General features: G+C 44.9%; 1 protein-coding gene across 1 annotated transcript in view; it reads left to right on the top strand.

Moving 5' to 3' along the window:
- The first annotated feature begins 5,754 nt into the window (after positions 1 to 5,754).
- Positions 5,755 to 22,094, top strand: part of GUCY1A2 (guanylate cyclase 1 soluble subunit alpha 2) — a 136,840-nt gene continuing 120,500 nt past the window's right edge. The window contains exon 1 of the mRNA XM_033146218.1: positions 5,755 to 6,371. Coding sequence (XP_033002109.1) covers positions 6,060 to 6,371 — 312 coding nt within the window. The 5' untranslated portion in view covers positions 5,755 to 6,059. The remainder of the gene's footprint in view (positions 6,372 to 22,094) is intronic.

Below are 22,094 nucleotides of genomic sequence, written 5' to 3'. Positions count from 1 at the left end.
TCATTTCTGCGAGCTCCATATAGTCAATCATCTTCAACTGCCATTCTTCAACTGTCGGAATCACTTCTGTCTTCCAGTTCTTTGCTAATAATATCCTTGCTGCTGTCGTGGCATACATAAAAATTACTTTATCTTTGATTGGGATTTCCTGGTTAACAATACCTAGTAAAAAGGCCTCTGGTTTTTTAATAAAAGTGTTCTTCAACACCTTTTTGAGCTCATAAATCTTCTCTATTTAAGATGGCTTTGGATGTTAAGAGAACCGGTGACAATTACCATTATCTATCCACAGGGTGTTGTGCAGTTCTGGATTAAACCCTGTGGAGGTCCCTAGGCAGTCAAAATATCTGGGGTGGGGGTGAGGGTAGGGGGCTCACAAATTATCTCCTAATACGTTTTTGGAATTTTCTTTCAAGATCAAATCAATATTATTTTGATCCGTTGTGGTGGGGCTCCTAAAAGTCGTGGGACCCATAGGCCAGTGCCTACTCTGCTGGTAACCTGCCACTGGTGTTATGTATGTGCTTGAAATTGGGTACCTCGGTGCATTTGATCCCTGTGCTTGCTAGAGCTTATGGGAGATGTAACTGTAGCTGAGCAACATATGGAAGGCCAAAGTTCCCCCACTCCTGGTCCAAGTAACCTATTTCCCATAGTGGCCAACCAGATGTTTCTCTGAAACCCACAAGCTTCTCCCATGGCTGCTGTCCTGCAGGATAGCAGTCATGGGAGAGGCTTGTGGGTTTGCCACAAACTGGTATTCAGAGGCACTCTTGAATTGCATAGAGTCATTGTTTCATTTCATTTGCTTTTGTTATTCATTCATTCATTCATAAAATGCTCCACTGTGTCGACCACAGCAAACTACGGTAAGTTCTTAAAGAAATGGGAGTGCCTGATCACCTCACCTATGTCCTGAGAAATCTCTATGTGGGACAAGAAGCTACAGTTAAAACTGGATATGGAATAACTGATTGGTTCAAAATTGGGAAAGGAGTACGACAAGGCTGTATATTGTCTCCCTGCTTATTTAATTTATATGCAGAATTCATCATGCGAAAGGCTGGGCTGGATGAATCCCCAACCGGAATTAAGATTGCCGGGAAAAATATCAACAACCTCAGATATGCTGATGACACTACCTTGGTGGCAGAAAGTGAGGAGAAATTAAAGAACATTTTAACGAGGGTGAAAGAGGAGAGCGCAAAATATGGTCTGAAGCTCAACATCAAAACAACTAAGATCATGGCCACTGGTCCCATCACCTCCTGGCAAATAGAAGGCGAAGAAATGGAGGCAGTGAGAGATTTTACTTTCTTGGGTTCCATGATCACTGCAGATGGTGACAGCAGTTATGAAATTAGAAGACGCCTGCTTCTTGGGAGAAAAGCAATGACAAACCTAGACAGCATCTTAAAAAGCAGAGACATCACCTTGCTGACAAAGGTCCGTTAAAGCTATGGTTTTCCCAGTTGTGATGTATGGAAGTGAGAGCTGGACCATAAAGAAGGCTGATTGTCAAAGAATTGATGCTTTTGAATTATGGTGCTGGTGGAGACTCTTGAGAGTCCCATGGACTGCAAGAAGATCAAACCTATCCATTCTGAAGGAAATCAGCCCTGAGTGCTCACTGGAAGGACCGATCCTGAAGTTGAGGCTCCAATACTTTGGCCACCTCGTGAGAAGAGAAGACTCACTGGAAAAGACCCTGATGTTGGGAAAGATGGAGAAGACAAGGAGAAGGGGGTGACAGAGGACGAGATGGTTGGACAGTGTTCTCAAACATGAGTCTGACCAAACTGGAGGCAGTGGAAGACAGGAGTGCCTGGCGTGCTTTGGTCCATGGGGTCACGAAGAGTTGGACATGACTAAACAACAAAACGCTCCACAACAAAAAGTTAACAAAGCAATGTACAAAGGTGCATCATAGAATTGGAAGGGACTACGAGGGTCATCTGGTACAACCCCTTGTAATACAGGAATCTTTTCCCCAACGTGGGGTAAAGACCTTGACTTCTTCACTATACAGCTTCCAGAGAATGCTGAAGATGCACCTTTTCACTCTGATGTTTGACACCTGAGATGTGTGTTTTCAAGACCCACTCTATTCATGTGATTGTCTTTAACTGTTTTTCATTCTGAATGTTATATTGTTGTAGCCCACCCTGGTGAAGAGGGGGGTAATCATGTAATAATGATGATATAGAACAAGTGATTCAATACAGATTTTTGCAATCTCGGCAGACTCACGACTAACAGCCATAGATAGACTTACTGTATATAAATTTGTCCAGTCCCCTTTGAAAGCCATTTAGTCTAGTGGCCAACAGCTCATCTTGTGACAGCCAGTGCCATAAATTAATTACATGTGTTGCTTCCTTTTGCCTGCCTTGAATCTCCTGCCAATAACTTTATTTTATTTATTCAGAACATTTGTCGGCCACTCAGTTGACAAAGCCCCCCGGGCAGTTCACAGCAAGTTCAAACGGTATACCAGTAAAATATTAAAATATGGAAAAAAAGCCATTAAAATGGGAAGGACGTTTCTCTGAATAACCCCACAGGTCTGAATGTTATGAGGGAAGGAGAGAGAGAAAAACGTCCCTGTATATTAGCCTTCTCTACTCCGTACATGATTGTACAAACCTCCATGACGCCTGCCATGTTTAGTTGCCTTTCCCACCAAATTAGGAAGACCCAAATTTTCTAACATTTCCTTATGGAATATGCTACTGCTTAGTGTTTCTGCTTTTTGTACCTGTGCATTGACTGCAAAGGAACTCAGATCCACTTATCAGTGTGGATTTGTCTACTCAGAATGTGTTAGCAACACCAGCACACAGAGCCCATGCCAACCAGGTAGACAACTGGTGGTTGACCCTGTTTGCCCCCCCCCCCAACAATTTTTCTGGTAGCTTCAGTGTTGGCTCATAAGTCCCAACTTCAACTGACCTGAGGGCCTTTTGCAATGGTGGTCCCTCATCCATGGAATGCTCTCCCCAGTAAGATCCACCAGGCGCCATCACAAACATTGTTCACCACCAACTTTCCTCTTTCCTTCCGGTGTTTGAAGGACTATGAGTCATTGGCTTTTATTGTTTGTTGCTGCCAAAACTTTTGCTCCCTTTGGTTGGCTGTTGTCTGTGGATTTTTTTCCATGAACTGTTATTATTATGCTATAATTATTATGTATTCTTTATTTGTGCTTTATTCTCTTAAATATTTTTGTAACTTACTTGGGGTCCTTTCTGTGTAGCGAGCAACCGATAAGTTCAACAATTCATCATTGCCATCATTATCTACACAGATCAACAGAGAAGCGTTGAATGCCTGTGTCACATGAGGGCATATGTGAGATAGTATGGGGTGGCCACACCCACATGCCCCCCACCCCTGGAATGTTGGTCAAGGATTAATGCAGCTCAAAAATAGAGAGAAAGGGTGAGCTACCCTAATGTAGATAGATTAGGTTGGGGTTAGGGGCCAATTCACACATGCACATTCCTTATTCAATTGTTGTTGTTGTTGTTCAGTCGTTCAGTCGTGTCCGACCCTTCGTGACCCCATGGAGCAGAGCACGCCAGGCACCCCTATCCTCCACTGCCTCCCGCAGTTTGGCCAAACTCATGTCAGTCGCTTTGAGAACAATTCAATTACTGCAGCATAAAGTGATGATTTGCATGATGTCACAGACGAACAACCACACACACACACGGCTTTTTTTATATCACTTTGACTCACAACAAACACAGCGAAGTCAATTCCCACATCCATCTCCCAGTCACCAAGGGACATCACTTGACTGGTGGCAGCTGAATGCGGAAGCCTTGGCTGCATCCATTGTAAAGCCCTGTGATGTGAAAGTTCTCTGTGGTGGTGTGACAAGCCCGTTCATGCCACTTGATGCTGCAACATCAAGATTGTCAGATGTGACATGGCACATTAGGGAGATAATATATTTCAGAGGTGCTGCATAATAATAATAATAATATTTATACCTCGCTCATCTGGCTGGGTTTCCCCAGCCACTCTGGGGTGCTCCCAACAGAATTAAAAGCACAATAAACCACCAAACATTAAAAACTTCCCAAAACAGAGCTTCCTTCAGATGTCTTCTAAAAGTCAGATACAGTGGTACCTTGGGTTACATACACTTCAGGTTACATACTCTGCTAAGCCAGAAATATCGCTTCAGGTTAAGAACTTTGCTTCAGGATAAGAACAGAAATCTTGCTCTGGCGGCGCAGCGGCAGCGCGAGGTCCCATTAGCTAAAGTGGTGCTTCAGGTTAAGAACAGTTTCAGGTTGAGAACGGACCTCCGGAACAAATTAAGTACATAACCTGAGGTACCACTGTAGTAGTTTATTTCCTTGATATCTGATGGGAGGGCATTCCACAGGGCGGGCACCAAGGAGTGGAATTTTCTGCCAAAGAGTGTGGTGGAGTCTCCTTCTTTGGAGGTCTTTAAGCAGAGGCTTGACACTGACAGCCATCTGTCAGGAATGCTTTGATGGTGTTTCCTGCTTGGCAGGGGGTTGGACTGGATGGCCCTTGTGGTCTCTTCCAACTCTATGATTCTACCGAGAAGGCTGTTTGCCTGGTTCCCTGTAACCTCACTTTTCACAAGGAGGGAACCGCCAGAAGGCCTTCAGAGCTGGACCTCAGTGTCCGGGCTGAACGATGGGTGTGGAGACACATCTGCTTTGCATGTGTAAGATGTGATCTCCAACACCTGAAATCTTTAGAGAAGATGAAAGCTCAGGTAGCAGGCAGGAGAGCTGCTGCCAGTCAGGCTAGACAATACGGGGCTAGATGGGCAAACAGTCTGGACTTCAGTTTGAGATTTTAGATGTGTTCCTGTTATGTACTGAGTTGAATAGGATCCAAACTGCAGCAGGCTGATTGGTCCTAGAACAATAGGATTGAGATTGCAGCAGTCTGACTGGTCCCAGAACAATAGGATTGAGATTGCAGCAGTCTGATTTGGTCCCAGAACAATAGGATTGAGATTGCAGCAGTCTGATTGGTCTGCAGGAGCCACCCAATCCAGCTCCAGGTGGAAGTGAATCTGCACTCTGATTGGCATACAGGAGTATCCCGGAATTAGCCAATCACGTGGGGCCCATTGTGTAAATAGTGTATATAAAGCAAACGTTTTGGGGGAACTACAGTCCTCACTACTATGAGCTGAATAAAGAGCATGAAATTCACACTCGACTCCGAGTATCTTTCAGTTCCCTTCCCCATGATGCAGATCTTTATTCCCCTCTCATTCCTGATGGAGATCTTCAATCGCCACTTCTTCCCAGGCAAGGGGCGGCGCCACAAATTTCGATTTTCCTCTGGGGTGCGAAAACCTCTTGGGCCAGCCCTGCTGTAAACCCCGGGCTGCTTTGGAGAGGCGCAGCCAGCCAGCGCGGACAATCTTGAAACTAGAGGTACTTGGTATTCCACCCGCTCCGCTTTGTTTTGGGGCTGGGTCCCTTCTGGCACATGAGGAGCGCTTGCTTTTTCCAAAAAATAAAAAACCCCAAAGAGATGTGGAAATGTGAAGATCCGAGCATCATATCATATGGGAAGCAATAGGCCTACTAAACTGAGATTGCCAGGGTCCTGCTACGGCGTGTCTTCCCCCGCGTCCTCGTTTAAATCTGGCGATGGGCGAGGCGCCCCTTCCGCGTTGCGCGCACGTGACGCCGGCGGAGGCGAGAGGAGGAGGAGCGAGCGAGGAAGGCAGCGGCGGCGGCGGAGAGAGGAGAGGGGCGGGCAGGCGGGAGGGCGAGTGGGGGGCGGTTGGCAGATCCACGCAGGAGGAGGAGGTGGGCGGCGGACGGAGGCGTCTCCTTTAAATCCTCCCGGCTGCAAGCAAGGCAGCGCATGTGGACGCGAGCGAGGAAGGCAGGGGCAGCGAGAGAGGGATCTCGGCGTCCTCCCGAGCTATGACCACCCGCGCGATCGCCAGCCCTGCGGGACTCCCTGGTCGCCACCACCGCGCCTCGCCGGAGCTGCTCGCCATCTGATGCCCCCCGGCCAAGCAGCAGGAGCAGACGCCACGCAGCATGTCCCGGCGCAAGATCTCGTCGGAATCCTTCAGCTCGCTCGGCTCGGACTACCTGGAGACCAGCCCGGAGGAGGAAGGCGAATGCCCCGTGGCCAGGCTGCTGTGGAACGGCAGCCGGAGCCCCCCTTCGCAGTCCGGGGCCACTACCCCCGTCGCCGCCACAGCTCCTCCGTTAGAGGCGGCGGCAGCGGCAGCGGCGGGGCCAGCCGCGGTCTCGGCAGCCCCTTCGGGTTCCCGGAGGGCTCCTCGCCGGAGGAGGGTGAACCTGGACTCCCTGGGCGAGAGCATCAGCCGCCTCACCGCCCCCACGGTAATTGCGCCGCGCCCGGGCCGCCATCAGGTGCAGGGGCGGGCGGGCAGGGGCGGTCGTCTCGATGCATGCAACGCAGGGAAGGGAAGGTTTGCAAAGGCGGCCGCAGAAAGGGAAGGGGTCGAAATCCAGCAAAACCTCCGAGCGACACGGGACGCGCGTGTCGCCGCCATCACACGCGACGCTCTGCACTAGGGTTGCGTGTTCTATGCTGCTTACCGGGTAGAGAGATTTTCGCAACGCGCGGAGCGGCCCTCCGTCACTCGCCTGCATTCGGGTTCCGCCTTACGCGCTTGATGCGGAAAACCGCGCGCACAACCCGTGATCCGGGGTTTGAAAGCGCGGCGCCGTCGGCTCCGGTGTGTCGCCCTCTGCTCCCGGTCCCCGCCTCGGCGTAACTTTGCTGTATAGCCACCCTCCCCTTTCCTGGTCCGGTTTCTGCTCCGCGCCGTCCTGCCTCATCCTGGTAACATCCCACAGCCGGCGCCTCTCCTCCTTGCTTCACCTACATAAATCGAATGTCGCCTGGTTCCACTATCCTGGTTCGAGATCCTCAGCCAGGATCTAGGAGTCCTCTTCTGGCTTCTTTCGCTGCAGCTTGCGCTGAAAGCGTGGGAAATCCGCTGCGTTTAGCGTTTCCCAAGCCACCATAACGGAGAATCGGACTGCAAGAGGAGTTACCATTACGCACAGAAACAGCCCAGGATATTTAGGTGCCTAAGGCAGAAAATTCCGATAACACCCCGTCCTACGGTGCCTTCTCTCCCCTGTCCTTAGCGTGGTACACACTCCATCTGAAGTTCTCCCATCAGTCCCGTTGAAAGGGATGAGTGATGCCCAGCCATGCATCTGGTACATCTAGGTTCCTTGCATAAATGCCAGTTGCTATGGAGGGGCATCGGTCAAAGAGCTCTGTTGTCTTCATGGCCTTAGGGGAAGGACCTTAGATCAATGGTACAGCATCCATCTTTTATGCAGAAGTTTCCCAGGTTCAATCCCCTGGCATCTCCCGAGAGAGATTCCTGCTTGAAACCCTGGAGAGCTGCTGCTGGCCAGTGTAGGCAATACTGAGCTAGATGGAGTGAGGATCTGACTTGGTACATAAGGCAGCTTCCTATCTCCCTCTGGCTTCCTGGCTGGCTGCTGTGGTTCTTTTGACGTTCTCTTGTGTGCAAGCCATAAGAGCTTTCCAACAAGTGTACGGGACAAGTGTGTCAGCTTTGCCACCTTCCTTGCTGCTTATGGTAGCCTAAATCTATATGTAGTGGTTTGGATGCAAACATGTCTTACAGCCCAAGCATCTGCACAATTTAAATTGTTACTTTTTTTTTATCTGCAAAGTTTCAACTGGGCAATGTTTCACCTGCACTCTCCCCCACCAATAATACTTTGCACCCGCCCTCCTTCTGTATTTCCTTTTAACGTCTCCCAGGATCTCTAGGGGATGATTCAAAAGGAGAGATTTGAAGGTAAGATATAATTCTTCTGAATTCTCCCTTACTCATCCATCACTTGCCAAGCTCCCTGTTGATCTTCTTTACACTTCTTACACAGTCTGTATCGCAATAACTGTTGGACGCTTCCTGTGTGACACCTTTTCTGTCACTACTGTATTTCAGTTCTTGGTTATCTTTAATTATTCTCCTTGCTTCCGTCCTCAAAGCAATATCCCTTTATTTCCAGATCCTATGGTCAGTTTCTCCTAAACCCAACATTTCTCCGCTTTCCCAGCTCTGGGTTCCTCTGTTGCTCTCCTAAATGCTGATGATGACTTTGGACTTAGGAAAGGGCCATGTAGCTCGGCGTTAAGAGCTTTTCCTTGTATGCAGGAGCTCCCAGGTTTAATCCCTGGCGTCTTCAGGTAGAGCTGGGAATATCGCCTGTCTGAAGACTTGGAGAGCTACTGGCAATCAGAGTAGACGTTATTGAGCTGGATGGACCATTGGTCGGACTCAGTATGAGGCTGCTTCCTGTGTGGGTGTTTTAGATGTATATGTAGCATGCAAATGCAAATACCCAAATTAAGAACCTAAGAAGGAGCCTGCTGGATCAGGCCAACTGCCCTTCTAGTCCAGCATCCTGTTCTCACAGTGGCCTCCCGGATGCCTGTGGCAAGCAGGATCTGAGCATGAGAATTCTGATGGTCCACCCCCAGGAAAAGTCATTTTGGGCAATTTGGAGCAAAGGAGAGGAATGTGTGTGCCTGTCGCTTCTCCAATCTTAACCCCACCTTCCTCAAAACGAGGCTGCTTTTGCAGCTTGAATCCCACTGGATTCCCAAAGTGTCATTTCCTTTAAAAAGAAATGGGCAGCTGTCATTTGGTTACATGGATTAATGTGTAAGGTGTAGCCAGGCTCTCAATGCACCAACTTAGCCTCTTGCACTCCAGTGATCTACATTGGCTGCTTGTGAAGGTTCTCATCTGTGCTGAGAAGCTGCTCTTATTTCTGCTGGTGATGACTGCATTGCTGTTTGACTTCAGCTCTTACCATTTGGGGCCCCTTTAGAGGAAAAGCCTCCGAAGTTCCCTACTGTTATTAGCTGTTGCTCCTAGTTACTTCTGTGAATGTCAGGTGGACCCATGTGCTGAGTTTCAAAGATTGCTGCTGAGAATCCAATCAGAGAACAATGAACTGACCACTTATCTTGGGTGCAGTACACGTTCTAAGGCTCCCATTGTCCTGAGCGTTGAAAGGAAAAACCTGAAGAAGAAAGAACCCTATCTCCTGTTTAGAGCGTATCAGGAAGGAAAGCAGCCACGTGTTTCACCAGCACTGAAAACTGGGGCATTTCCCAGGGAGACTGGAGATAACAAATCAATGGTTTGGAATTAGAAAATGCAAATGGCATCTGCAGGAAAATATTGCAGTTTGGAGTGCTCCTGTTCAGGGTTTCAAGATATTCCATCCCGTTCTCCCCTTTTCCACACCCTCTGATCATGTTCAGTCTGCACTGGACTGTTTTGGGGTGTCCTCCATCATGGGGTTTTTCCTCTAAAGAGCTTATGCTTTGCTGCAACCCTTGTTGTTTATTCGTTTACTCGTGTGCAACTCTTCGTGACCCCATGGACCAGAGCACGCCAGGCACTCCTGTCTTCCACTGCCTCCTGTAGTTTGGTCAGACCCATGCTCGAGAACACTGTCCAACCATCTCATCCTCTGTCACCCCTTTCTTCTTGTGCCCTCAATCTTTCCCAACATTACGGTCTTTTCCAGAGAGTCTGCTCTTCTCATGAGGTGGCCAAAGTATTGGAGCCTCAGCTTCAGGATCTGTCCTTCCAGTGAGCACTCAGGGCTGATTTCCTTCAGAATGGATAGGTTTGATCTTCTTGCAGTCCATGGGACTCTCAAGAGTCTCCTCCAGCACCATACAGTGGTACCCCGGATTACATACTTAATCCGTTCCGGGTTACAGTACGTAACCCGAAAAGGACGTAACCCGAACAATTTGTTCCGAAAAACCTGCGAAAAATGCTCTGCGCATGCGCAAATTGCGCACACGTCGGGTTGTGCTTCCGGGTTAGCAGAGTTCATAACCCAAAAAGTACGCAACCCAGAGCGTACGTAACCCAAGATATGACTGTAATTCAAAAGCATCAATTCTTCAGCAATCAGCCTTCTTTATGGTCCAGCTCTCACTTCCATGCATCACTACTGGGAAAACCATAGCTTTAACATAGCTGCAACCCTTACGGTTCCCCCAAGCATACTGATACTTCTCTCCTGCATGTGGATGACACTGTTTTGTCTTGTTAAGGACCCTTGCGGAGAACGAGTTTGCCATTTATATATAGGACTAGCAAAATTCCAATCATCATGGTGGTTGTGAAGAGAGGACATTGCATGCACCCCCCTGTGTCCCTTGTTGGGTTTGTGATCAGTGATAATAACTAAAGCACCATGTGTGGAGTTTGTCCCTGCTGCAGCCTTGTTCCCAGTGCTTTACTTTTCCCCACCAGAGTTCTCTTTCTTGGTCACACTCGAGTGTGACAGAATCTCGAGAAACGTCTGTATGCTCTGCAGGGGTGAAAACAGCTTGTGGGAGTGGTTGGAAGTGGGGAAACACTCGACGGGGGGAAAGGGTTAAGCACCCTCTTCTCACGCTGCATCTGTGCTCCAAATCTATACTGAAATAATAGCTAAATATAAGTTGATGGAAGCAGGTTTACATATGACACCTGTATGCGAATGTCTGCAATAGCTCACCAGCACTCAGGTCCATAAATTGCTTTCATTGATAGAACTCGGCCCTTGAATAGAGCCTCTCATATACAGTAAAAGATAGTTCCCAACATACTGTCACTTTCTGTCACCGGCTATGGAGTCTTGCTTGCCTTATACCAAGTCCACCTAGCCCAGTATGGTCCCCACCGGCTTGAACCTGGGACCATTTTCATTCAAAGCAAGTCATCTGCCAACTGAGCTTCATTTCCTGCACATAGACTAGTGCTGTATGTTTGTGATTAGCAGGGACAGGGGTACAGTTAGCCTCTGATCGCATCCCTTTGTTTCGCCCTTTACACACTCTCATAGAAGTGAATCATTGCCTTTCCCTCTGATGGGGAATAATAAATTGGTGCTGTTGTGTCACTATTGTGGTGAAAGTGAAATCTGCCTTTAGTTGGGGGACGCTTAGCATTCTACCTTTTAGCCCTGTTTGTTTGGCTTGATGGACATCTAGAACTTACCAGCGTCGTTTCGCAGCAACTGCAATGCCTCTCTTGTTTCTCAGCGCTGTGGAGAGAAGCTAAAATTGGTAGAGAGATTATTAGGAAACAGGTGCTTAGCATGAATGCAGTTTAGCCATGGTAGCAAACCATGGAGCACCTTCTTCCTCCACTCTGATCTGTTTCGTGCCATTTTACTAAGCGTGCAAAATATTAAGGGTGGAATTGACACTATCTTGAAATCAGGGAATTGAGTTCATCAGTAGCTTTTTTACACTTCACCAATCAGCACAACTTTGGCGTTTATATTTGGCATGTTCATAAGTTGTGTCTAAAAATGCAGATGTGTGTCTCTGCTCCCTCATTCCCACTGGCATAGAGCTTTCACATTACTGGATGTAATAAACAACAATTTTTTTTGCTGTAAATGACCAGTGTTCATTGAAATGCTATTGCAGTTTCCTGAAAGCACCGGCTAAATTTTACTCTTTTATCTGTGCTGAAATACTTTGTTTTGGAGTTAATGAAATGCTGAAAGCACTCAGATCTCAGTCTTAACCTTGGACAGGTGCTGTTAGGGATTCTTGTACTGTGTCAGAAGCCAGAGTGAACAAGTTGGTAGCTTAACCATAATTTCTGATGTCAGGCAGGCGTGCAGTAAATTAGATTATTCTCTCCCCTTTCTCACTCCAATTCATGGCATTTGCACCCAAGTTTATATGTTTAGGATTGCAGCATACAATTCTGATTTTTGATAAATAGGTTTCGACAGGCGTGGGGGGGGGAAATCAAGGCAGTTGGTCATGCAGAATTTTGATGCTAGGGAACTTGAATAACCCTGTGTAGACTGTGGTCCTGCAAAAGATGATTGCTGATTTCGAGATATTAGGAATCAGAGCTGTCCTGTCCGTCCCCGTCCCCCCACAAGAAGGGGTAAACAGTTCCATCTATACTATTACAGCTACAGGTGAATGATCTATTCAGTTGTTGGAGGTGGAAATGGCAATATAAAACAGTTATCATTCCACTTGTAGCAGGTGGTATGTTCAGTTCTAGTCAAATTATAGTTGGTGGGCCTTTCAAATTTCAGTGGCGCCCTGGGCAAGCCCAAAATTTGGCGCGACCCCTGCTCTTGCCTGGCGTTCTGCTCTGTTCACTATGTCACAGTTGCAAAGCCCTGCAGCGCCCTAGCAGATCATGCAGGGTTGTGATAAAGGCATGCAATAATTTTGTAAAACTGTTTGAACACTCAGAAGTGCTATATAAATTCTGCTGTTCTTATGGGAAACTGCAGTGTATTTGGGGGCAAAGGATTTTTTTTTTTTTTTTTTACATGGAGTCAGTTCATTGGTCCATCTAGCTCAGAATTTCCTCAAACTTGGGTCTCCAACTGTTTTTGGACTACAGTTCCCATCATCCCTGGCCACTGGTCCTACTAGCTAGGGATGGTGGGAGATGCAGTCCTAAAACAGCTGGAGGCGCAAGTTTGGGAAACCCTGATCTAGCTCAATATTGCCAACACAGACTGACAGTAGCTCTTCAGGGTTCTGGTTGGAGAGTCTTTCCCGGTGCTTCCTGGAGATTCTAGGGATTGAAACTGGGACTTTCTGCATGCAAAACAGGTGCTCTACCACTGGGGTACAGACCCAGTAAACACTATCCTGCCAAGTTGGGAAACATGGATATTCCCCTGGTCAGAAGAGTTCACGTGATAGGCTGTCTCTCATGATTAGATTGCAGATTGCGATACTTCATTGACATTATAATATCATCGTTTCCAAACTATGTGTTAGGAAGGGAAATAGAGGCAAGTGTGCCAGAATATTGGAAAATTCAATAAATTATTACTTAATTCTTAATAATCGTGATTGCTTGATGGATTACCTAGATTTGGAGTAAGTCATGCTTTTGCTTTTTATGAGTCTGTGACCCACCAAATCAAGCCCAGCCCACCTAGTGCGCATTGTGGCCTGCCAGATATGTGACAACCACTTACTTTTTTCAGTAGTAGACAGGCAGCAAAACTAGGGCGCTTATCAAACCCTTATCTGAAATTGAAATCAGAGGATATTATAGGCGATAGCAATAAAAATGCTAGTTTAAAATAGGATATAAGAAGGTAGAATTGTGATTTTGTGTATTTTTGTTAAGAATAAGATTATAGATATAAAATGATAGATAAGGATTAAGATTAGTTGTGAAAGAAGAATTTAAAGTGGTTATAAAGTTACTACAGTATATTTGAAATGAACGCAGAAGAGATGAGGAAGTCCCCCAAGTAAGGTTATAAATAAGATTAGAATAGTTAAATAGATGTTTGATTGTGAGGTTTGTTTTTGTGTTTTTTTAGTTGTGTTGTTGTGTATTGTATTAGTTTTTTTTGTTTTGTATTTTGTTTGTATTTTTTAAAATACCAATAAATTCTTATTAAAAAAATATCAAACCCTTGGTGGTCGTCATAAGTGACTGGTGGTTTACATTCGGATTGATGGATTATGAATTGTGTATGCCTGGGACAAGTTTTTTCACCTTCTATCGTACCACATAGGATCAGGAGTTTAAAGATGCTCCTGATATACATTTAACAATGCTTGGGTTATATTGCTTTTATTCTGGGCTTTAATTTTACAGATAACTGGAGTGTGTACAGGATAAATTTAGAAAGGCGATGAAGGTTATCCGGCCCAGCCTTTTTATTCTAAGGCAGGATCCGTCAAACACAATTCCTTGTGGGCTGATTTCACACATAATACACATGCCCATCATTTTATGACTATAGCATCAAGTGGGTGACTTGAAACTGGAGATCAAACACCCCAGATAGAACTTCCACATCATCTCAAATGCAAATATTTTCAAAGGAGTTGACTCATGCATTTAGCTGTGATGCAAAAGATGAGAAATCAAGTGATGTACAAGCTACACGCGAATTGGTTCCAAGCGAATGATCGCTATTCTCTGCAGTAATGAGAGAGTCTTTAGAATAATTGAATTTTTGGAACTGGGAGAGATTCCTCCGAAGTCATCTAGTCCAACTCCCGCTCGGTGCAGGCTTTACAATGCAGGATCCAACTGCAGCACCTCTGAAAAGTAGGCATCCAGGTCCAGTTTGAACCCTCCACTGACAGAGATTCCACCAGCAGAAGCAGCAGTACAAGGGCTTATGGGGCATGGCCCCAGCAACAGCAGTCTAGCCTCAGCCAGCCCGCACCTCCCTGCCTTACTTACAGCTATTCTCGGAGGCAGCATTGCCTATCAGCTTCCTCCTCCTTAGTATTGCAGGAGTTGGGATGAGATGACCTTTGCGGTCCCTTCCATTTCTACAGTTCTGTGATTCCAGGACTCATATGCTCAGCGCTGCAGTGTTTCTGGCTTCCAGCAGCAGTGGATCAGACAAGTGTTTGATTCGCGCCCCCCCCTCCATTTTCATTCTTTCAGTCTCACGAATGGTTCATTTTCACGATGGGGAGAGCTTGCCAATGACCCATCTGTATTCTTGCTCCACTGCAGCTGAAAACCACCATACCACTCATCCTCCGGTTTTGAATCCCATTGTTGTGAACAGTTGGACCTCAACCATTGCAATTTGAGATTCCTGCATTGCATTGCTGGGGTTTGGGCTAGATGACCCTCGGGGGTCCTTTCTAGCTTTTCCGTTTTGAGATTTTATGATTCTATGGCTCCACCTGTCATTGGCCCTGGCTCTTCCTCCAACGAGGTCTCTGCCTTCTGCCCTGCCAGTCCCACTGGGCACCAGTTCCCCATCTCTTGAGGCAGTCTGTGTCACTGTTGAACGGCTCTTCCCATTAGGAAGTTTCCCCTGGTGTTTAGCTGAAAGCTGCTACCTTGCAATTTCTTTGCAATGCTGCCTTAGCACAGGGGGGAGCTCTCCCATGCTGTGCTTCCACTTGGTAATTGGCAGGTATGAAATGGATGGAAGAAAGCAGGAGATGTTGGAAATAGGAATTCGCAGAAAGAAAGAAAAAAATAAGTGAGTTTTCTGTAGCATATGGGAGAGCCATATCCTTATGTAGAATATTACACAGAAAAGTTCTGTAAACTATTCCTCTGAGCGATGCAGGTTGCTGGTTGTTGTCAGCGCTTGCGAAAAGTTAGAAATTACACGGTTAAGCAAAAATCAAATCAAATCTGCAAAGACGTGTGCATAACTGGCAGTGAAAAATGGACTCCGATCGGAAATGTATCCGTGTGACTACGAAACGAGTGAAAAACCAGTCTGTGGGTGCAAGAGGCAACAGATTTGTAAAGCTTAAAACATCCAATGTGAAAATGCTTTGAGCAAATTGTCTGCAAAGAGACTGGGGTAATCCGGTCAGAGGAGCTGGGTACAAATAATAAAATTGTTGTTGTTGTTGTAATAATTAAGCATAAACCAGACACAGAAAACATAGCTGGATAGATGGCATAAGATTATAACTCACTTATTAACTAACAGCACAATCTTAATCATGTCTACTCTGAAGTAAGTCATACTGAATTCATTGGGGATTACTCAGAGAAATGTAGAGTTAGGATTGCAGCCTAAATAACCAAATAAACACAATTACAGTATATTTATTTGTTTGAAGCTGTAATGCTATATATGCTTATCTGGAAACAAGTCCCATTCAACTCAGTGGGACTTAATTTGGAGCAGGTTTGCACTGTATGTTTAGAATTTTTGCTTATTTTTCAGCCCCAGGTTGGAGCATAGCTTTTAAAAATAAAATATTTTTTCCCACTGTGATTTTGTTTGGTTTATGACGGAGTTGTTAATTTGTTGTTTATTTCGACCTGTTTATATGATTTTGCAATGTTTGTATATTGCTGTTTCTCTCTGTTTATTTTTATTGCTTTCCCCACTTGCTCTGCAGTTGAAAATATTTAATGAAGAACGTGCTGTAAATACTGCAAATCACAGTAAAGATAATAACAAGCCCCAACAACCCCAGCTACATTGGTATAAGTGATGCAAATCAAGCTAATTTGTGCATATTTCCTTGGTTAGTATCGTATATTTTATTTGTGGCAGCTATACGATGGGACAATGAGCTGGTAAAGGGCTATTTCCAACTATATTTGTCTAGGCAGTAAGCAGCACATGATCTGAATCACAAAGCATATATCTTCTTTTGACTTCCATTCAACTATCTGGAAATCACTCCCCCAAAATACCCATGGCATTGGGGTTGATTTGCACTGTGGGGCTCAGTAGGTTGGGGGCATGGGTGGTGCTGTGTCTAAACCACTGAGCCTCTTGGGCTTGCCCATCGGAAGGTTGGCGGTTTGTTTTTGTTTTTCTTCAAAAAAATGTATTGAATTTTTTTTAAAAAAACACACAAACAAACAACAAAAACATTACAACAAAATACACAAAAATGTTTTTTTTTTATAAAAAAACATTTAATTAAATCTCTCTAACCCTCTTTTATAACATTGTATATACATTGTGTGTATCTGAAGAAGTGTGCATGCACACGAAAGCTCATACCTAGAACAAACTTAGTTGGTCTCTAAGGTGCTACTGGAAAGAATTTTTTATTTTATTTTGTTTTTATTGTATATTGACTTCCTCACGCCCTCTCCGTCTGCTTTCCTTGTAAATCATCTTTAGTAATTTCTTTACCTTTTTATATTCTAATGTTAATATAAAAAAACAACTTTCTCTTAATTTTTAACGCCTTCACATTACTTCATCTATAACTGCATCTTATCTAACTTCCATAACTGCTGCCTATCTATTTCTTCCTGGTTGTTTTAAATACAAATCTTAGCATAATTCTTTAAATATACTTTAAATTTATTCCAGTCTTTCTCCACCGTTTCATCCCTCTGATCTCGGAGTTTCCCGGTCAGTTCAGGGAAGGTTGGCGGTTTGAATCCCCGTAATGGAGTGAGCTCCCGTTGCTCCGTCCCAGCTTCTGCCAACCTAGCAGTTTGATAGCATACCAGTGCAAGTAGATAAATGTGGCGGGAAGGTAAACGGCGTTTCCATGTGCTCTGGCTTTCGTCACGGTGTTCCATTGTGCCAGAAGCGGTTTAGTTACGCTGGCCACACGACCTGGAAAGGTGTCTGTGGACAAATGTTGGCTCCCTCGGCCTGAATGAGATGAACGCCGCAACCCCATAGTCGCCTTTGTTGTTGTTCAGTCGTTCAGTCGTGTCCGACTCTTCGTGACCCCATGGACCAGAGCACGCCAGGCACGCCTATCCTTCACCGCCTCCCGCAGTTTGGCCAAACTCATGCTAGTAGCTTCGAGAATACTGTCCAACCATCTCATCCTTTGTCGTCCCCTTCTCCTTGTGCCCTCCATCTTTCCCAACATCAATGTCTTTTCCAGGGAGTCTTCTCTTCTCATGAGGTGGCCAAAGTACTGGAGCCTCAACTTCAGGATCTGTCCTTCTAGTGAGCACTCAGGGCCGATTTCCTTGAGAATGGATAGGTTTGATCTTCTTGCAGTCCATGGGACTCTCAAGAGTCTCCTCCAGCACCATAATTCAAAAGCATCAATTCTTCGGCGATCAGCCTTCTTGATGGTCCAGCTCTCACTTCCGTACATTACTACTGGGAAAACCATAGCTTTAACTATACGGACCTTTGTCGGCAATGTGATGTCTCTGCTTTTTAAGATGCTGTCTAGGTTTGTCATTGCTTTTCTCCCAAGAAGCAGGCGTCTTCTAATTTCGTGACTGCTGTCACCATCTGCAGTGATCATGGAACCCAAGAAAGTGAAATCTCTCACTGCCTCCATTTCTTCCCCTTCTATTTGCCAGGAGGTGATGGGACCAGTGGCCATGATCTTAGTTTTTTGACTGGACTTAACTGTCCAAGGGCCCTTTACCCTTTTTTAACCTTTAGTAAGTTTTGACAGTTGCAGGGACAGAGCTCAGTGGTCACAACTGGCAAAAGGTGTCTGTTCACCTAAGATGCAATTTTTTATTTTTATTTTATAAAAGCTGAGGCCTTGCTCTTGGCTTTCTTATAACCAAGGCTTCTTTTTACCCAGAACTCACAGGAACTCAGTTCTGGCACTGCTCAGGTGAGCGCCATTGTCATTCTAAGAGAATGAGGGAGGCGTTCATGGTGAGTTCCAGCACCTCTTTTTATAGAAAAACAGCACTGCGTATAGCTTGCCTGAAATTTCAAGAAATTGTACCAGAGAACTTAGAATCTAGCCTTGCTGGACACATTTCTGCAACAGATTAGTCTAGTGCGAATCATTCACTGCACTGTGGTGTATCTGTATTTGATACGTTGGCAGAGACCATTAAGCGCACCATTTCTCAAACCTTCACAAGTCATTTTGGAATTTCTGTTTTACTTAGTGTTACTTATGATATCAGAGTCCTGTGTTTAACTTTAGTGCTATGACAAGGATTTGAAATTGCTATGATCCGTTGTTTCGTGTGTGTTTTGTTATAAAAAAATATTTTAAAAAATCAATTTTTATCATATAAAGAGATTCCTCTGAATCTCAGGACTCACTCCCCCTTCCCTGGAGTCCCATTTTAATAATTCAAAACTGCATCTAATTCAAACTCTAATTATTATATCAATCCATATTTTCCATGAAACACTACAAGTGAAATAAAGATCCTGCCAATGTTTCCATCTGCTTACAGCGGTCTCTTAGATAACTTATACATTTTCCCCATTCTTTTATAAAGTTTTTGTCCTCTTGGTTCCTGAGTTTTCCAGTCAGCTTTGCCATTTCGGCATAGTCCATCAGCTTGGTTTGCCATTCTTCTTTGGTAGGGACTGTATCTTCTTTCCATCTCGATGCCTTTCCTTTTTCAGAATCCATTCCAGCTATGCATGAGCTATGGTTCTCTAGCAGTGGTGGCTAGTGCTCAATATGTCTTATTATTTGAATTTATACCTCGCCCTTCCTTCCCCAAGGAGGCCAGGGCGGCAGACAGACATGCAATTTAAAAACAAAGTAAAAACATTCCAAAATGGTTAAAACGTTCTAAAAGCAATTGTATTTAAAAAAAAACAACATTCTCATATCCAGTGATCACTGGGTTGCCAGGAACAGCATTCTCCAGCCTTGTGGTAAGCAAGAACGTTTTCAAATTCCTTCTGAAAGTTAATGATGATGGAGTCAGGCATCCCGCGAATGTGGAGCCACCACTGAAAAGGCCCTGTCATGGGTCAGGCGCAATTGGGCAGCTCTCAATGGCTTCACCACCAACGAGGCCTCAGCCAATGATTGTAGGGTCAGAAATTGATAATATTGGGGAAGGTGCCTTTAAAGGTAATAATAATAATAATAATAATAATAATAATAATAATAATAATAATTGCACCACCAGGTCATTTGGGGCTTTATATACTAGTACAGGGAGAGTGGAAGGCAGGGAGATGGAGCAAGAGCCAATGACCAAACCCATCAATTTGAATTTTGCCTGCACCCATCTCTTTGCTGAGTTCTACAAGGGCAACACAGACTAGTGTGCCATTCAGCCTAACCGACCAGCCTCCCCACTGCTCTCTAGGGTTGTGGGCCTGGCCACTTTAGCCCAGACTGAAGATGAAAAGCATTTCCTGGTGATTGCCAGTTATTCTCAGGACTTTTAAGTTTTCTTTTTCTTATATTTTGACCAGGTTATCCTTGTGCTTTTCAGGTCTTTAACTTTGGTGCTCTTTAGACATTTCAAGCATACATTTCATAAGTGCACGACAGTTGAAGTGGCTTAATGGCTCTGCTAGAAGTCACTTAGCTTCTCACTGAGAAGTGGGGGGAGGATCTTATGAGGCTTTAGATGGAACCTCTTCCCCAGGAAGTAGTAGGACTCTGTCAGAGATGGGCGGCGTGTCTAGGCTCTGGATTTCCAAACTCCACAGTCTTCCTTTCGGTTCAGACTTAACCTTTGACGTTGCTTGCTTTTTAATATTTGCTTGTATTCAGTGATCTTCATCTGCACCCTCCCCCTTTAGAGGTAATACACTTGCATGTCTAAACAGCTTTTAATCTCAAGAGGAATGTGTAGCTTTACATTCTACATTTTTGTAAAGGGCAGTCTATGGAAAGCGAGTAGCTCAGGCATAAGGCTAGAGTTCTTCTGCTTGATTTCCACAGGCAGGGAACCCTGGAGATGAAGCCCATTGCCAAGCCCTTCTAACATACTCGCTGGATATGCTGTTTCAGATTTTATGGAAGGAAAAGCAAAATGCCTAAATTACCAAAAGGGCAGAGTGGATGCCATCCCCTTCCCTCTAGAAGTCTTCATGGAGGCATACTTTAGCAAAAGTGGGAGGGGGGAATCAGAGGGTGAGACTTGTAGGCTTCATTAAGAGTCCCCTATCTTTCACCTTATTGGGCCCAATACATTTTGCTGCCTGAAGCGAAGGATAATATGGTGTTCCTTCTTCACCCCCCAATAAACTAGATTGGTAGTTAAATCTTATTTTAGCACCAGCCTTGGAACAGCATCCTGCACTCCACCTGAGTGCAGTAGGCTATCTTAAGAGGTGCAGAGCAGGTTTAATGACTCAGGGGAGACTGTTGGGAGGGACACCTGCTGCCCGAAGCAGTTCCCTTTCTGTGCCTAATGGTAGGACTGGGCCTGCCCCCTGATAACTCCTGGGGTAGGGAAGATATTTTACTACGGAGTAGGAAAGAGATCCAAAGGACCCACTCTAGATTAAGTTAAGTTGCAAACCAGTAGTAAATATTGTGGTGTTGTGTTTTTTTAAAAAAAGAAATAAACACACACAAATGCACACAATAACCTCACAACAACTATAGCAATGTTATCATTACAAAATTAGCAAGTGTTTAGAACAAGAAGTCCTCCATGTTTAATTGTGGCTCGTGAGAAAAGTTCTCCTGAGGCAGAATGGTTTGAAACACTGGGAGGGGCATGCCTTTTCTTAAATAAGACCTGGGGTTCTTGTTGTTGTTTTTCTTTCCTAAATGTGCGTGGCCTTTACAAAGACTGAGAATCTGTATTAAATTTTACCAGTTAGCTGTTGTCCATTTACCACAGCGATAACTCACAGTTGTGACTTCGGTGTAAGTGTCACAAATCCTCACGAGATAATGAACTTGGAGGTTGGACTGCGAAGTCACTGCCGGAGGCACTCTGTGCAATGAGGCGTCCGAAATATATGACACCAAAAGTAGTTTCCTAATCTTGATACTCTAATTGCGATCTCAACCAAGGTGGATTTGGCTCACGGTCCCCAGTCATGTATTGTGGTACGTGACCATATTCCCCTCACAGAGCTTACCCCTGCGATTGTTAAGCTACTCTGTCAGTTGTAACACCATGAGAGGAACACGGGTCTCCTAAAAACTCTTGGCCCTCTTAACAGACTACAGTCCCCAATGTTCTTTGAGGAAAACCATGGTGTTCAGTTTGGTATGACACCGCTTTAAACGCCTAAGGCAAATAGGGCCTGTTGTCTTTACCACAAGTGAGAAAGGACATGTTTCTAAAATGCTTCGCTTCAAACAGGACAGCTTTATATTCCACAAAACCTCATAGAAAACATCTTTTGTCCTGGCTTTCTGTTTTCCTGTAACTGCAGGTATCTGTGAATAGGAATCGGATGATGAAAGTGATAAAAATGAAGATAAATTCAATGAATAATAATAATAACAAAAAGATAAGGATGTAGGTAGGTTAAGAGCACTTGACGCTGGTGAATAACGCAAAGCAAAACAAATGCTATAAAAAAAGAAACAGGTTACTATTTGCGTAAGTTAATTGTGTATTGTCTTTATAGAGTTGCCAGTTTTTCTTTGTTTAATTTTAATTGTGCAAAACCTGGCAACTGGTCAAACTGACCTCAGGTTTCAAGATAAAAGTCAATGGAGAAAGAGTTTAATTCCTGGGAGATGAACACTGTGTTCTTCTTTTATCCCTTTCTTCTCTCCAAAAATTGGTGCTGTGGAGCTGCTAAATTGTCCTCCCCCCACCCCCACACCTAAGCAGCATCTGAAGAGAATTTCTGCTCCATCAGGTCCTTAGGTTTTAAACACCTGCTTCTCCAAATGGGAGGAAGCTGCTTCCTTATGTGTGGTCTCAATTAGATAGAGCTTCTGTT

This window comes from Lacerta agilis, chromosome 4 (assembly GCF_009819535.1).
Source record: "Lacerta agilis isolate rLacAgi1 chromosome 4, rLacAgi1.pri, whole genome shotgun sequence".
Taxonomy (NCBI): Eukaryota; Metazoa; Chordata; class Lepidosauria; order Squamata; family Lacertidae; genus Lacerta; species Lacerta agilis.
Note: the sequence above shows the minus strand (reverse complement) of the source record. Positions and strands in the feature narration are given on the sequence as shown.